This window comes from Leptonotus elevatus, chromosome 21 (assembly GCF_054856555.1).
Source record: "Leptonotus elevatus isolate MCC_2025b chromosome 21, RoL_Lele_1.0, whole genome shotgun sequence".
Taxonomy (NCBI): domain Eukaryota; kingdom Metazoa; phylum Chordata; class Actinopteri; order Syngnathiformes; family Syngnathidae; genus Leptonotus; species Leptonotus elevatus.
The window spans coordinates 824,714-842,098 of record NC_141259.1 but is presented as its reverse complement, the minus strand read 5'-3'; the positions used below and the strand labels follow the sequence as shown (position 1 = coordinate 842,098).

Below are 17,385 nucleotides of genomic sequence, written 5' to 3'. Positions count from 1 at the left end.
ACAACAACCACTGTTATTGAAGGATGAGTCATTTCATTGACAGGTGCCAAATAGAAACAATGTACATCTTAAATGAATGTTTCATTTTGAGCTGTCAAACAATAATTTTTTAAAATCAGATTAATCACATTTTAGAATTTTGATTAATCACGATTAATTGCTTAATTAAAAAAAAAAATTTTAATCAACACTTTTTGCCCACCAAATTTAAAGAGCACTTGTTATGTGTTAATTTTTTTTACATTTAATTTTAACGTTAATGTTCAACATTTTTTGATCCACTGCACATGCTCATTCTCCTTGTTTTCTAATCAGTTAATTACTTGCATAATTTAAAAATGGAAAAAAAAATACCCCAATAGTTTGACATGAACAACTATTCTGAATATCATAGGCAAACATTTATTAAATGCTTTACTTAAATGTATGTAGTTATGTTTATTACTCAAGCACAACCTGTGCTACCTTTAACGTAACCATCCGCTGTCAAAATTAATAGTGATTAATCTGCGTTAATACATGATTAATGCAATGATTATTTGTGATTAATTAATTAGTAAACGCTTTAACTTTGACAGCACTAGTTTAATTATAATATTTTATTCATCTTTGAGGGTAAAATCCTCTTTATCAGTTTGGAGATTAGTCAGTTAATGGTTGGTTGCCCAACTGTGACTATGCCTCTGAATTAATACTGCACATGCACTTTCAACTTTGTAAGTCTATACATCCATCAATTCCACCACCCCATTCCTCAGTTGCTCAGGGAACAAACCGCTCTCTCTTGTGCAACTATTTGCTATTTAAATTCAAAGAATGAGATGCGCGTACATGATCTCTGTGTTAGTGAACTAGCTTTCCCCCTCCTTATTTGAGAGAGTGTATGCATATTTAATCACATTATATTTAATCATATTACACAGTTTTAACATCTGCTTGTACTGTATGACTGTAATTGCTAAAATGCAAAACATTGCCTGTCGAGCAGGCTTGCCCAATCCTAGTCCTCGAAAGTCAGAGTCCAACAGGTTTTAGAAATTTGCATCTGATTCTAAAGATCAGGATCGTTATCAGGCTTCTGAAGAGCTTGCTGATGAACTGATTATAAAAAGTACGGAAACATCTAAAAACCTGCTGGGCTCCGGCCCTCGAGGACCAGGATTGGGCAAGCCTGCTGTAGAGTATGACTTTAGGAGGTCTTAGAATGAATAAATACAAATGTAAATTGATCTCAATGAAATGGGACGACCAAATCAACGTTTGACCAGTAAATTGTGGATCCGGCCTTGCACTCAATCCATTAAATGGATGCCTTAAATCCAGTGATAATTTCGTCAATGAAAAAAACACTCAGAAACTGTTCAGTGTTCACTGCACTTTAATGTTCAAACATGTTTCCATTCATTGTGCAGCTGTAAAATTAATCTCAAGCAATTATGCACTTGTTTTTATTTAGGTGAAAAAAGTTATATTATTGTCAGTTCAACATGTTTCATTGAAACAATTAATAAAGATACCATTATATTAAATGTCTTGTGTGTTAAACTACAGTTACAAATAGGTGTGTTGTAATTTTCTGTATAAAAGTTAAAATGTATGCTGAAGGAAAATATCGACTAAACTGTCAATTTAGTTGATTAAAATTGCCCTTTTTTCGTAGACTAAAACTGGATTAAAATTATAATACAATCAGATGACTAAATTATGACTAAAACTTGAATTCATCTTAGTCAAAAGACTATAACTAAAACTAAATTAAAATTTCTTGTCAAAATTAACACTGCTTAAATCAATGGTCCGCAACCCACCGGACCATATTAAAGTGTTGTTACCCTTGTGATAGTGTTTGTGCTGCTAAAAATACACAGTGGCTTCGCGTTTTTTTTTTTTTTTTTTTTCCAGAGAGCTCAGTATTGTTCATTCAGTAATCTTACCGATTCAACATGTCATCATCATTGCTCTCTCTTTTTTTGTGCGTTGTGTTCGTGTGTGCGTGTGTGCGTGTGTGTGAGTCTGTGCTCATTAATTCACCTTAAACCTATTAAAAATTCCATACCCTTCGCCTAAACCGAATACTTAATAATCCTGATAGTCGTGAAGTTGTCAGGAGACCCGAGGAGTAATCAAAGAAAAGAGAGAAAAGTTCAATCTAGCACCGACCAGACACCACCTACTACACACAGGGTTACAAACCATAATCTTTCACCAACCCCATAAGCGTATAAATTCCAACAAATTAGAGAGACCTCAAGAGACCAAAGGAAATACTAAAGGAAGGATAGATGAAGCAGAGTAAGATCCACAGACATCAGCCTCCACCGATTCAGCGACCAGAGGAAGAAACATATTGCGTTTGAATTTCGGTAGATGCTAGTGTGGTGGATCTGGCATGCATGAAAACCCCCCACCAAAGAGGGGAGCCGCCGACCCCGGCCAGGACAGGGCAAGCACAGCCCCCCAGGCCTCGGCAGCGCCAGGGCACAACCCCCGGGCCCCGCGTGGGCCACCGGCCAGGGAGCAATCCCAGGAGCCCAACACGGTCCGCGCCCCCCAGCCCAACACAGCAGCACCCCACTCGATGCTCTGTACCGCTCGCTCAGCGCGCGGCTCTCCGTTGGTCCCCTCCTGCAGTTAAATTAGTTTAAAGTTTGTGTTTGGCTTTTCTATTTGTACAACAATACAGCGTGCGCCACTCGACTCTCACCTCGACCGGTGGCCAACTACTTCCGCTTTTAACCCGCCCGCACTGGACACGGTACGTCACGTGACCGCGTCAGTCCGAACTAGCCACGCGTATCACGTAATCACATGACACCTGCAGAGTGACGTCAATACAAACGGGTAATCTTATTAATAAGAGGGAAAGCCATTAAGATTTACTAAATATATATAATAAACCCGTTTTTCTAGGATAGTAATATGTATGTGCCTGCTTTGCTTCGCAAGCAGTAGCTCGCTACTACTTTGCTCCGCAGCAGTCCCATAATAATAAACATGATTTTCTAGGATAGTAATATGTGCCTGCTTTGCTCCGCAAGCAGTAGCTCCGCTACTGCTTTGCTCCGCAGCAGTCCCATAATAAACACGATTTTCTAGGATAGTAATATGTGCCTGCTTTGCTCCGCAAGCAGTAGCTCAGCTACTGCTTTGCTCCGCAGCAGTCACATAATTAATATAACTTGTAGTGTTATTAAAGAACCAAATCATCATAAATCTTAGAGAATTATTTTTTGTTTTCCAATCAACACTGTTGAACTTGAAAGGTAAGATTGCAAACATGCACTGGAGCACCTGAAACACAGTAATAAAAAGAGGAAGATACCAATTTGTAAAGCTTTTTTTTGTGTTAATTTTTAATGCCATTACTGAGGAATGTACACACTATACGCCAGTTGGTCCATGGCCTTGGTTCTTTTCTTTTCTTTTAAGAAAAGAAAAAGATATGTTCAATAAAAATAAAAAAGATTGTATTGTTACATGAATTTTACATGCCTATATTGATTTAAAAACATATTTTAGGTTTCTGGAACAAAAATAGTTATTTTGGCCAGTTAAAATATACAAAATGGTTCAATTGGAAATAGAGATGCTTAACAAACTAAATGATTGTTTTTGAACTAAGTACTTTAAATTACATTATTTCTAAATGCTCCATTCAATTAGGAGCACAAGTACTATAAACACAGTCTGCATAACACTTCATTACTTCAAAATTTAAAGCAACCCTTTTTTTGTTTTAACGTAGGACCTACCTATCCAGGTTTACAGTGTTTGACCACCTGGCCTCTGCTCAAAGAACATTTTGCACTGCGAATGCTCAATAAGAGAATGTGATTGAAAGGGGAAGTCAACCCACAAAAATCTTTACAATAATATGTTGTATGTGTCCCCACTCGTCTGGACACAGTATTCTGATTAATATTGCGTTATGTGGGATATTAGTTAAGCAGCAAAATCCATCCATCTTTATCCAACTCTGCGGTGGCCATTTTGTCACTTGCTGTCGACTGAAAATGGCATTACAGTTGCTAAGGACTTAGGTAATGACCAGTCACAGCTCAACTTCAGAAAACAGGTGAAGCCCTGAACAACTGTGATGTCATTTTTAGTTGGCAGCAAGTGACAAAATGGCTGCCCCTTAAAAAGAACCCCGATGGTAATGACAAGTTTGCTCTGTATTATTTATTTGGTTGTTACTAACATAACTATGAGATTCGTTTTTCAAAAATAATTTCCAGTTGAATACATTTTGTAGAAACTTTATTTGGACGTATGTGGCCATTGTTATTTATGTCACAACGCATTCAGTGCGTAGTGACGTAGAATGGCGGCTGGCTCTCTTTTTTAGTTTAATACATTTTGTGTAAACTTTATTTGGACGTACGCCTCCGTTGTTTTTGGCACACATATGATTCCATCCTCCACGCACTATCCATCCAGCATACCAGTGCAGATTGTCCAACAGCGCCGACATCTTGAAAAATTTGTCTGCGAAAAATGCTGCCCGTTTACTGGCATAAAAAAACTCAAAGCACTTTGCGGCCCCAGTCAGATAGCGCTGACATTCCCTGCATTTGGTTAATGACAATCATATATGCAGATTGCAAATTATTTTAATTTGATATACAATATCAGATGAAACTTCAATCAACACAAACAATGTATAAATATTTAGAGATTTAAAATGTTATTAAAATGTATGGTTTGATCACAATATATTAAGAATACTTTGTGTTAAAATGACATTAGTGCTACCTGTCGTCTGCGTAAACTTGCTTGTTCTGTTTATTATTATTATTATTTTTTCTTTTTTTTGCTTGTGGGTGACACCATTAAATAGCAGGACTGAGGAATTGCCAGTAATTATTTTTCCACAAATTGATATGCATGAGTAATGTGCAGGGTAATAATAATTTTTATTTTATCTCTGACATTGCTTTTTAAATCCAGTTAGTTTTAATTAGTTTTTAGAGAAGATTTGTTTATTTTTATTTTTGCAAAATGCTTCATTTAGTTTAGTTTTTGTTAGTTTTAGTTTTATTCTCAGTTTTTTTTTTTTTATGGAGTATATGTCAAGTTCAAGTTTTTTTTTTTAAATAAGTCACTAAGTATTGCGTAATAAGGTAAAGTAAACTACAATTCTCAAACAACTGTTTGACTTCATTTTCATGTACGGACGTGTATTGTACTGCAATACTGAAATAACTACAGTTACAATGAACATGAAAACTTGTATCATATTAATTGCCAAAGATGAAAACAAAGGACATTTTTACTATAATTGTATACTATACACTATATAATTAGAGTTTTAGTTTTTTTTACGAAACATGAGATGTCGTTTTTATTTTATTTTGTTAACAAAACATTTTTTTCAAACAATTTCAGCTATGTGGCTAGTCGATTCCATCTTCTGCTCATTAGCGCCACCCTATAAAAAGACCATCTATTTTCTACACCGCTTAGGTCATGGATGAACTGCAGACTCAAGTCAGTTGCAGGGCACATACTTCACTGCATGTACTGTAATGGTCAACAAAATAAAGCACCTGATTTTGATAGAATCTAAACAGAAAAGGACATCAAGTTTCAACAAGTGTGTAATTTCACAATTCATACAGGATAAGGAATTTTATCACATAACTAAATTATATCTGTAGAATGCAAAACAAAGCATGGAAGTATTTAACGTGTAATTACTAAATTCACTGTAAACAGCGCTTTTGTTTCCCTGAACTGCATAGTTAACCACAAGACATAATAAGCAGTATGCTACAACAGGCATTTTGTTCTATAAACAACATTGATTCATTTAATTATGTTAAAAAAGAGAAAGAAAAAAAGTATTAGTAGTAAACCTTACCATTGTACTTTACATTGGGCATGCAAAGGTCCAGCGAGGCAAAGCTCAGTAACACCACCTGCCAAGAACATTAGAAAAAAGCAATGGGCTGCATTCATGATGCATCAAACCATGTACAACTAAATGCTCCAACACATCAGAAGGCAAGCAAACATCCCAAGACTGTCATGTGCTTTTCTGGAAAGGAAGCAAACTAAATGTAATTTATATCTGTGTACAAACAATGGAAGGCTCTAAAAGTACTTGGTTCAGAGAGAGTACAGGCAGTTTTTGATATGGCTAGTGCACACACGCACGCACACACGCAACCCCCCCCCCCCCCACACACACACACACACGCTGGTGATTCTAAAGTTACTACACTCTAAAAACTGAAAAGTTGTCTCAAGTTGAGGTAACAATTTGCATGCATCTGTTTAAATTATTTCAACTAAATTCTTTCATTGTGTAAATGACACAAGATCACTTTACTACAAACAACGTAATTTTTTTTCACGCTAGAATCTGAATTAATTTTGACTTAATTTTCATTGTGTGATACTACTCCATTTAAGTATATACTGTAAAAAATAGTGCTGGACCAACTTAATAAACTGAGGTACCTATTTATCTTTAAGTTATTCCAACTTAGCCATTGCGTAAATTTTAACAATGCAAAAATGACTCCATTTAGTTTTACCATTAATAATTTAAAATTGAAAAACATATATAAAAGTGTTCCTTGCATCTTTCTATTTTTCTGTATGTGGCCCCCAGAGGCAAAAGTTTGGACACCCCTGCTTGTACAAGAAACAGGTCATGGCAGTTGTATTGGTGGGAAAAGTGTCCATAACCAAAGGTAATTTGTATGTGAGTGTTTGAGCATTATATAACTGATTGTCTGCACAAAATAAATAAATAAAATAGTTTCTAAGTTTCTAAAATCATTTTAGCCATTATTTTAGATTGTTCTAGATGTTTTATAGTAGTATGCTGCTTATGGATGTAAATAATTGTAAACTTTTAAAACAAAACAAAAATGTCGATAACATCCTCTTCCTTCTTTTAAATGTAGGGTGGAACAGCTATGAAGAGACCTTTGGAGTGTAACCTGTCAGTACTACAGTGTACTCCATGGATTGGATGAACATGGCATGATTAAAAACATGATTAAAAACAAGTTCCAATTTTAAGTACTTTAAAACAAGTTCTCCCATCACAAACGAGCTCTGGTAAGACACCACCATTTTTACGACATCTCTATGCATTTACAGTATGTCACGACATAGCATGCGCACACTGGACGTGGCTATTCCGATTGAACTTTTTACATGACACTTGTTTGAATGTGCAAAAGGTTTATTCCACCCCAGTGAATCCAAAATTGCATTCAGATTTGGTCGTTTTAGTCTGATGGAGGTGTTCATATGAAACATTTTCATTCTGTTTGCTCATTCAGTTTAATCTCATCATAGTCGGAATTCATGGCTCCATGATATCCTGGCTAATGAAGTAATTTACAGAAAGGTTCAAATGAAGAATTTTATTATACTAATATATATACAGTCAAGCCAGAAATGATTTATACCCCCAGCAAATATATATTTTTTAAGTTACTTGTATTCAACCAGCAATTTTTTCCTGGATTGGAAATGACACAGGTGTCTCCTATAAGATAATAGGATGTTGTACAAGAGGCATCATTGTGGGGGGAAAAAATTATTCCTCAGCTTTTATATATATTAGAAGTGAAAGTGGCACATCCAAAATTATTCTTACCCTTCTCAAAAATCAATAGAAAAGCCTTTACTGGCTAATAAACAAATGAAACACATCCTATAGTTGCTGATCAGCTTATTGCATGACTCGGCTGATATTTTTGCCCATTCATCTTTAGCGATGAGCTCTTCTTGTCATCACACCCTGATTTTTAGTTCCTTCCACAGATTTTCAACTGAATTCAAGTCTGGATTCTCTGGGCAAAACGTTAATATTTTTGTCTGCAAACCATTTCTTAATCACGGTGATGTGTGTTTTGGGATTTTGTCATGATAAAATGTCCACATATGCAAAATTTGCCGAGGGGTATGAATAATTATATATACATAACTCACAAAAAGTTAGGGATATTTGACTTTTACAGTGATATTAATACATGAAAGCAGGATATTTTGAGTGGTTCCACCACACTGGAATGCATCTCTATGTAGAAGGATGCACTGGTGATTTCCTCATCTCAAACAATTGATTGAAACAAAAGTTAACAACAGTGGTGGGTACCCCACAACCAGAAATTTGAACGTCTCAATAAATTATCATGTGCCCTTGAGCATCAATTACAGCTTGACAACGACGTCTCATGCTATTCACAAGTCGATTCATTGTCTGCTGAGGCATGGCATAGTACTCTTCTTGAAGGGCATTGAGGTTCTGGGGTGCAGAGTTTCCAGCCTCTACACGGCGACTGTGCTGATCCCACAGGTTTTCAATACGATTCAGGTGACTGTGCTGATCTCACAGGTTTTCAATAGGATTCAGGTCTGGAGAAAGTGCAGGCCATTCCATTTGAGGTACACCAGTCTCCAACAGCCGTTACCTGATGATGCCACCTCCATGAGCTGGAGCATTGTCATTTGTGAATTTTGCCGTTAAGTTCTTTGTTAGAAAACAGCAACTTGTGTAAAAAGTACTGAAACATTTGACAGTTGAACATGTGCATTCAAAAGCTTAGAGAAGGTCACATTAAGTTCACCTGTAAAGGTTTGAATGCATTTTAGGCTCGTACTGAAATTTCACCCAAAAGCCAAATATCCCTAACTTTTTGTGAGTAGTGTATGTAATTTTGTGTAAAACACCGCCCAAGATTTTTTTTTAATACAATGTGATAAGTTCCTTTTTTTTTTTTTTTGACAGATGCTATTTTGAGGAAAAGAAAGTATAACATTGTGACCTTTTTAAATCTTTATATTAGTCCATTTTCTTTTTCTTGGAGTTACTGTAGCTTTCATGAATTAATTTGACATTCCAGATCCATCAATCTGAAGAGCCCCTCCCTTTGGACCATGGCAGTAAACAGTGCATGGGATCATCGTATGTGCCATCCAATGCTCTTTGTCAGAGGAAAGACTTGCTGCACTAAAGCAAATCCACCCAACCTCTTATTCCTTCAAATCTGGTCAGGACATCGCCTTGCAGGCTCTCAATGTTGCGGTCTAGTGGGCAATTAAGGAAGTTGCAGTTGCAGATTGGTCCAAAGAGACATTACATTTGTTCATGTCACAGATTAAAATAAATTATTGTGCCAAGCAGTTTGTCTTTTATTTTTAGAAAACTCTGCATATGAATTTTCCACAATTTTCCCATCAATAATAAAGCCTTTTGCAGTTCAGGTAAAAACAGGACATATGGAACACCTCAGGAACGGAGGAGGCTCCTCCATTTTCATCTTCTATTTTCAAATCTTCAATAGTAAAGAAAATATAAGCAGCTTATAAGTGACAAGCATACAAAGTAGTTTATTGTTTTTAATCAGGTAAACTGTTTGACCTATGATTTGTAGAGTTAACAAATGAGCAATCACCATATCATGTGCCATGTGAAACAACATTCTTTTTTGTTCATAACTTGCTTAGTTAATTATTCACAGGACTCAAAATTATAAATAATGTCAGTCAAATATTGAGGAAAAATCATGTATTTTTTATTTGACACTGCAATAACATTATTTAAGATTTTACAGCAAAATATCAATAGATCATTATCATTATCATCATAATACTGCAGTTGAAACAAGATACCTTAACTTTTTATTTGAGACATCCGTATTATGTCTCAAGACATCTTAAGATGTGCATGTAGTCAAAGGAAATATGTCTTAAACTGTTTTAAGACATTCAATGTCTTCAAGACACAAAAATCTCTTTGGGGGCATCCCATGTGCTGCTCTGTCAAGGAAAGGTGTCTTTAAATGTTTGTCTTAAGACGTCTTGATGTACCAAAATGTCTTGATTTTGCTTATTAAGACATCTTAAGACACGTTGATGAAAAAAAAAAAAGACACGTTGATGGCGTATGGAGTATGCGGTGGTAAAGGCAATGCTATTACCGGCATTTTCCACCAATACTCTTTACTCTATTTGCAACTTTACTTCTCACTTTTAGGCGTATAGCGGTGTTCTGCCATAGCCAATGATCTTTTAAAACCCTCACCTTCTACAATGGCATAGGCCATCTGTGGCAATCATTTCCATGACGAGTTTATCCATCTTTCTTGACCTTGGATCGTTTGGAGACCACTTTTTGTTTTCGTCAAACATTTGTGTAAGCAACTGCTGGAGCCGTTCGCAGCCGAGTGTGAAGTGGTTGGAATGAAAATCAGCACCTCCAAATCCGAGACTATATTCCTCAATCGGAAAAGAGTGGAGTGCCCTCTCCGGGTCGGAGATGAGATCCTGCCCCAAGTGGAGGAGTTCAAGTATCTTGTGGTCTTGTTCACGAGTGAGGGTAGGTTCGAGCGGGAGATCAACAGGCGGATCGCTGCAGCGTCTGCAGTGATACGGACTCTGTATCGGTCCGTTGTGGTGAAGAAGGAGCTGAGCCGAAAGGCAAAGCTCTCGATTTACCGGTCGATCTACGTTCCTACCCTCACTTATGGTCACAGCTGTGTGACCGAAAGAACAAGATCCCGGATACAAACGTCCAAAATGAGTTTCTGGGCTTCCCTGATAAAGCTGTTGCCCCGCGACCCGACCCCGGATAAGCGGTAGATGATGGATGGATGGATTTGTGTAAGTGTTGGCTGAGTGAATTTTTGTTGTTCGTGGTGTTTTTGGATTTCCGCTGAGCGGATCCTTGGCTTTGTGAAGTTGCACACAGGGCCGCCGCGCCCTATACGCAGAGTACGCATAGTGCGTAGGGCACAATCGTCCATGTGGGCAGGTCCGTTTCTAGCTTTATGGGGGCTCTAGGCAAGATGCTGTTTGGGGGTCGCTAATTTGCCAAACTCTACGCCAAACTCTGCTCTACGTCCCTAACTGTGTGACACAAAAACACCAGCCAGTTTATTTTATGTATATCCTAAGTTTATTTTTTTTAATGGATGTAATAAACAAATATTAGAGACAGATAAAGATAGGACATTTTAATCTTCTTCAGGCAGAGATGTCAAAAGTACTGTTATTTGTGCAAAAAAACTACTCTGATAAAAGTAGAAGTACTGAAGTCACTCCCTTACATAAGTAAAAGTACAAAAATACCAACTTGAAAATGTACTTAAGTAAAAAAAAAAGTAAAAGTAAATTGACCCTTTTCAAAATATATATATATATATATATTTTTTCTTAAACCCAGAATACTGATCAACAGAACAAATCTCCTGTCAAGCCGCATATCCAGTGCTGCCATTCTATTTTTCATAACCACCTGGGGAATTTGGTGTTCTCAACATTGAAAACACTTAGAAAATATAAGTGCAAACAAAAAAAAAAGTGTAAAAACACTCCAAACTACTAGCATTATGTACAAACCCAATCCCAAAAAGTTGGGAAACAAATTGTGAATAAAAACTGAATGCAATTATGTGGAAGTGCCAAATTGTAATATTTTATTCAGAATAGAACATAAAGAGTGAGAGTTATAAAGTCAAAAGTTTAAATTTAAAACATTTTAAGGGAAAACTATGTTGATTTTAAATTCCATGGTGTCAACAAATCTAAAAAAAAGTTGGGACAAGGCCATTTTCACCACTGTGAGACATCCCCTCTTCTTCTTACAACAGTCTGCAAACGTCTGGGGATCGAGGAGACAAGTTTCTTATGTTTAGAAATAGGAATGCTGTCCCATTCTTGTCTAACACGCGTCTCTCTAACTGTTCAACTGTCTTGGGCTTTCTTTGTTGCACCTTCCCCTTTATGATGTGCCAAATGTGCTCTATAAGTGTGAAGGGAAAAATAACCATGGTTTGATATGTCCTCATGAAACCTCTTATATAAGGATATGTTGTTGTGCTGAACTGTTGTACGAATCCAGGTGCCCAACAATTTGTAAATAAAGGGCGGGATCAGCCTGGGAAGTCTTCGTTGTTTATACTACAGCCTTCCCTGCTTCGCAAACATGTTTTTGAGAGTGCCTGGGAGAGGGCTTGGACAGCCCAGTTTCTCACACTCACAGCTTTTTGCTAATGAATAAAAAACGGAGCGGCACGCGGTCCGGACAGAATCAGCTGTGGAATACGTACGATTGCCCAGCCGTTTTGCAGCTCGTTCTAACCGGACTGTAGGCTCTCCGGTCTAGTGTCAAGGTAAGCGCTGATGATGATCATATTATGCTGCTTAACGTTGTAGTGTATTGATTGCTGTTTGCGGGGAATAAAATGTATAATTATTCTAGCAAATAGAGTCGTGATTGTTGCTGTTTGCGGGGAATGAAAGGTATAATCATTCTAGCAAATTGACTGTTTGCGGGGATTGAAAGGTATAGCCATTCTAGCAAATAGAGTTGTGATTGTTACTGTTTGCGGGGAATGAAAGGTATAATCATTCTAGCAAAGCGCAGGTGTTGATTACTGTTTGCGGGGGATAAAACGTACGATTATCCTAGCACAGTATAAATGTTGATTGCTATATGCGGGGAATAAAAGACACATTTGTTCAAGCAAAAGTATATCAAGTCTCTGTGTATTCATTGTTGCCGCCGACCACTCACGAGCCTGTATAAAAAATAAAAAGGTGAAGTTGTGTTTTTCACAAAACAAAGTGAAAGAAGTGGACTGCAGGCTGGCCATTTCAATACCCGGATCCTTTCCCTACGCAGCCATGATGTTATAATTGGTGCTGCATGTGGTCTGGCATTATCGTGTTAAGAAATGCAAGATCTTCTCTGAAAGTGATGATGCCTGGATGGGAGCATATGTTGTTCTCGAATCTGAATATACCTTTCTGCATTGACGATGCCTTTCCAAATGTGGAAGATGCCCATGCCACACGCACTCATGCAACCCTATACAATCACAGATGCAGGCTTATAATCTGAGTGCTGATAACAACTTGGGTTGTCCTTGTCCTCTTTAGTCAGTATGATATAGCGCCCCAGTTTTCCACAAATAATTTCGAATCGTGATTCGTCTGACCACAAAACAGGTTTCCACTTTGCCACACTCCATTTTAAATAACCCCTGGCCCAGAGAAACACTTGCGCTCCTTGGTCTGCTTTAGAAATGGCTTCTTCTTTGTACTGTAGAGTTTCATCTGGCAACGGCGGCTGGCACGGTGGATTGTGTTTTCTGGAAGTATTGCTGAGCCCTTTCTGTGATTTCCCTTACAGTAAGCATTCCTGTTTGCGGTGCAGTGCCGTTTAAGGGCCCAAAGATCATGGGCATCCAGTATGAGTTTTCGACCTTGACCCTTACACACAGAGATTGTTCCAGATTCTCTGAATCTTTGGATGATGTTATCCACTGTAGATGATGATTACTTCACCCTTTTTGCAATTTTTCGCAAGTAAACACCTTTCTGATATTTCTCCACTATCTTTCTGTGCAACATTGGAGGAATTGGTTATTCTCAACCCATCTTTGCTTTTGAGAGACACTGCCACTCCGAGAAGCTCTTTTTATACTCCAATCAAGTTGCCAATGGACCTCATTAGTGGTAACTGGTCTTCCAGCAGTTTTTTTTATAAGTGCAATTTACTTTTCCAGCCTCTTATTGCTACCTGTCCCAACTTTTTTTTTTTGATTTGTTGGCTCCATGAAATTTAAAATCAGCATATTGTTCCCTTAAAATTATACATTTTCTCAGTTTAAACTTTTGACCTGTCATCTATGTTCTATTCTGAACAAAATATTGACATTTGACACTTCCACATAATTGCATTCAGTTTTTATTCACAATTTGTATAGTGTCCCAACTTTTTGGGAATTGGGTTTGTATAAACAATGACGGGATTGGGACCATATTCAAAAATAAAAACTACCCCAAAAATGTATTCAGCCTCAACAGAAGCAGGTTTTCTATGTTTTGGGAATGGATGCGAGCAAACTTAGAATGAGTGGCAGAATACCCAACTGGCTTTCAGCATTCGATATATACGGTAGTCTGGCGCGTTTTGTTGTTGTTGTTGTTGGTATTTTTGTATTTTTATATTTGCATGGTTTTGTAATTTTTGAACACTTTTTTTCTGTTTTATGAAGCCGATGGCGTTTTTTTTGTTTGTTTGTTTTTTGAATTATTATTCCCGGTGACAAGTTGAGCAAAAGTGTGGGTGACAGGATAGTAAAACATTTAGCTCCCAGATGATTAAACTCTAGTAGTTGGCATGACTGACAGCTCACACGCTTTGTAAATGTTATTAAGTCTTCCAGTAAACACGATCACCACTTCCTGATCCATTCCCTGTGAGACGCTTTAAAGCACAACTCAACACTTAATTTTTTTTTTTGCTGATAAACTGTATAAACTGGTGTCTACAATTGCTGTCTACGTGTCCTGGTCATTATTTTTACATTTTAGTACATGTTTTTTTTAAAGCTTGATTTGGGGGCAAAAACCATGTTTGGTGCCATCTTAAGGTTAAACACCGAGATGAACACAATTTGGCTGTTTGTTCTCTTATTACACGAGACGATACATACTACGTCACTTGTTCCGCATGACGTAGTCGCCCCCCGCCACCCACCGGCGCATTCTCGTACACACCTCCTTAAATCTTAGTGAGTTGCTGCTGTTAATCACGTCCCCAACCTCCCCCCATTCGCAACTCAACGGTCCTCCAGGCAACACCCCTTTTGAGCGCTGATTTCAAATCTGAGTGAGGGGTGGAGCAAGAGTCTGACTTCCTGTTGAGTAATCCTTCAAAACTGGCGCCAATAGGGAGCTCATTTTCCTCCATATTGACAAACGTGCATGTGATCGTTGACTAGCAAATCGTCTGGTTTCCGGTGCACGGCCCGTGAGCTTTGTGTCTCTTATGTTGTGTCGTCACGCACCCCAAAAGTAACGACCCCATTTCAAAATGTAAAAAGTTCATATATTTGCGTTTGAAAAGTAAGAAGTAAAAGTAAAAAGTCACCAGAATAAAAAAATATTCAAGTATAGTACAGATATTTGAAAAACTACCGGTACTTAAGTACAGTAACAAAGTACAAGTACTTCTCTGTCCTCAAGTAAGACTACACATAGAGCCCCCTGGTGGCTTGCCGCCTTCTTGGCGTATAGCAACAAACGGCTATGCGTGTGGGGCCCCATTTGCCTGTGGGCACGGCGCAAGCATGCACTTGACATGTTGCATCCGTGAGCACCCGTGCCGGAGGGAGTATCACTCGTCGCGCATGCATTGTATGCGACATTACTACGTTTGTTTTCATTTAATGACATGGAGAACCCATGTATTGTGATTATCAGTTACATAAACAAGGTTTAGGGGGAAAAAAGTGCTTACATTCTACAATCCAGAGATGAGTGGAGATTAGCAAAAGAAAACCAAGCACGTCATTGACGTTCAGCAGTAAACTCTTGGTGCGTTCAATGACCACTAACCAGGGTTGGGAGGGTTACTTTTAAAATGTATTCCGTTACAAGTTACCTGCTAAAAAAATTAGTTAGCGGGAGGGTGGGCGGACGGACGGACGGACGGACAGACAGACAAACAGACAGATAGATAGATCCAATGAGGATGACAATGTGTCAATTGCAAACACATCAACTGCAAAATGAACTTTTATCCCAGTCACAAGTTTAGCCGTGTATATGATGTGTATGATGTTTAAATAGTGAATTGGTGGGAAGAAGATTTTTTTGGAACGTGTAACTCACATTATGGTTGTAGGCTAGCGGGTTAGCTAGCAAGAAGCTGCAGCGCGTAGCATGCCGCTGGACTCTCAGCTCAAACTTTCGCTCCTTCAGCAAGACGAGTAAGTTCCAGTGAATACCGGTCGCCATTTCCTCCACTTTTTCAAACTGCCTGCGTGTGGAGGACACGACTAGTCAGTTCGTTCGTCCCCACCACCCCGGCATGTAGCAACGGTCCCACTCGCGTGGGCGTGCATGCGCGCTCTCCTGCTCTGTCTCTCTCTCTCAGTCTCTCTCAATCTTTCTCTCTCTCTCTTTCTCTCACCCTCACCCTCCTCTCTCTTTCGCACTCTCTCTGATCGTAGAAATTGTAATCCCTCAAAGTAATCCCCATTTTTATTAAATGTACCTGTAATCTGATTATATGTTATTTCCTGTAACTGTAACAGAATATAGTTTGTAATCTGATTACATAACGGCGGTACATGTATTCCGTTACTCCACAAGTCTGCCACTCACACAGTTGGATATTTCAAATATAGCCTACATAGAAAAAACTCATTCAATGTATCAGTCAGCAAATTGGGTGTGGCCCAGTGGTGGGCCACACAACCCACTTGCATTTGGCCCACATACCTCAATGAATTACGGTCCTTTAGTGGGCCACATCTGGCCCGCATCTAAGCCAAATCGTATAAACATAGCTGGCCCTATGTTGGGCCACGTCCGGCATTCCGAATGTGGGCCTTTCTATAACCATAGCTGACCCTACTGGGGCCCTACACTGGGTCAGACAACTGGTTTCTGATATCACATTTAAATAATAATGAGAAAAAAAAAGACTCCACAACAATTTCAGCATTATTAAAATATGTTTATTTTCTTAATAGGACATATTTTCTTCAGAACATTTGGTTTCTAGTTTCAGCTGGTTACAAGAAATACTACCTTAATTGTAAAATATTTAAGCAAAAACAGCTTAGAATAAGACTTTAGTTAAAAAAGTACACTAAAAACAAACACTTAAATCAGGTCTCTTGAAGCACTCTTAAACACACACAAAATATTCCAAAAGCATGCATAAACTTCATGCATTTTATTTCTACTTTCTACTAGGGATACTTGACTCATTGAACCATTTTCAGCAGTAAAAAGTTAATTTTTTTTTGAGTATAATTAATGTGATTAGCTTTCATGTACAAATACTACCTTTAAAAACTATTTTGTCCACTTGCTACAGACTGAAGATGACATCACCTGTGCTGAGGAAGGACGAATGACCAATCACGGCTAAAAAAAAATTCTGGGTTTGGTCAAAAATGATGAAGTTATTAAATTAATTCTGGACAAAATATGAACTTTTCGCTGTCAAAAATGGCTCACAGAGTCAAGTATCCTTTTAAAGATAAGGTAAACTTTTACATCAACCTCATGATTTACTACAAACAAAGTATATAATAAACAATGCATTTTCAATATATTCTCCCAGAAAAAAATTAAGCAATACATTTACGACATTATTGGCAATTTGGCATAACGTTAAAATTGTATTAAAAGGGAAGTCAAGTCAACCCTAACATTTTCTTTGCAATAATGTGTTATGGTTGTACGATTTGGCTTAGATGTGGGCCTTATGTGGCTCACATGGTGGATGCCGGATGTGGCCCAAAATAGGGCCAGCTATAGTTTTACAATTTGGCTTAGATGTAGGCCTTATGTGGGCTACATGTGGCCCACAGGTGGATGCCAGATGTGGCC

At 38.0% G+C, this 17,385-nt stretch overlaps 1 protein-coding gene and 1 long non-coding RNA gene across 3 annotated transcripts in view; one reads left to right on the top strand and one right to left on the bottom strand.

The window, feature by feature from the left end:
• Positions 1-15,846, bottom strand: part of LOC147155504 (uncharacterized) — a 32,259-nt gene extending 16,413 nt beyond the window's left edge. Inside the window, exons 1-2 of one of the 2 annotated variants that reach the window (XM_086066367.1) lie at positions 15,652-15,846; positions 5,864-5,921 (exon numbers count right to left, since the gene is read on the bottom strand). Coding sequence is in view for 1 of the 2 variants with exons in the window: in XM_086066366.1 (XP_085922492.1) it covers positions 5,864-5,961 (98 nt within the window). In the remaining variant the exon portion in view is untranslated. Of the gene's footprint in view, positions 1-5,863; positions 6,110-15,651 lie in introns of those variants that run through there. The other variant, XM_086066366.1, reaches the window with a different exon arrangement.
• Positions 6,359-9,139, top strand: LOC147155505 (uncharacterized). Its single transcript, XR_015092156.1, has 3 exons — positions 6,359-6,701; positions 6,918-7,074; positions 8,871-9,139. It is a non-coding gene; the product is annotated as an uncharacterized LOC147155505 (long non-coding RNA).
• Positions 15,847-17,385: the final 1,539 nt, after the last annotated feature.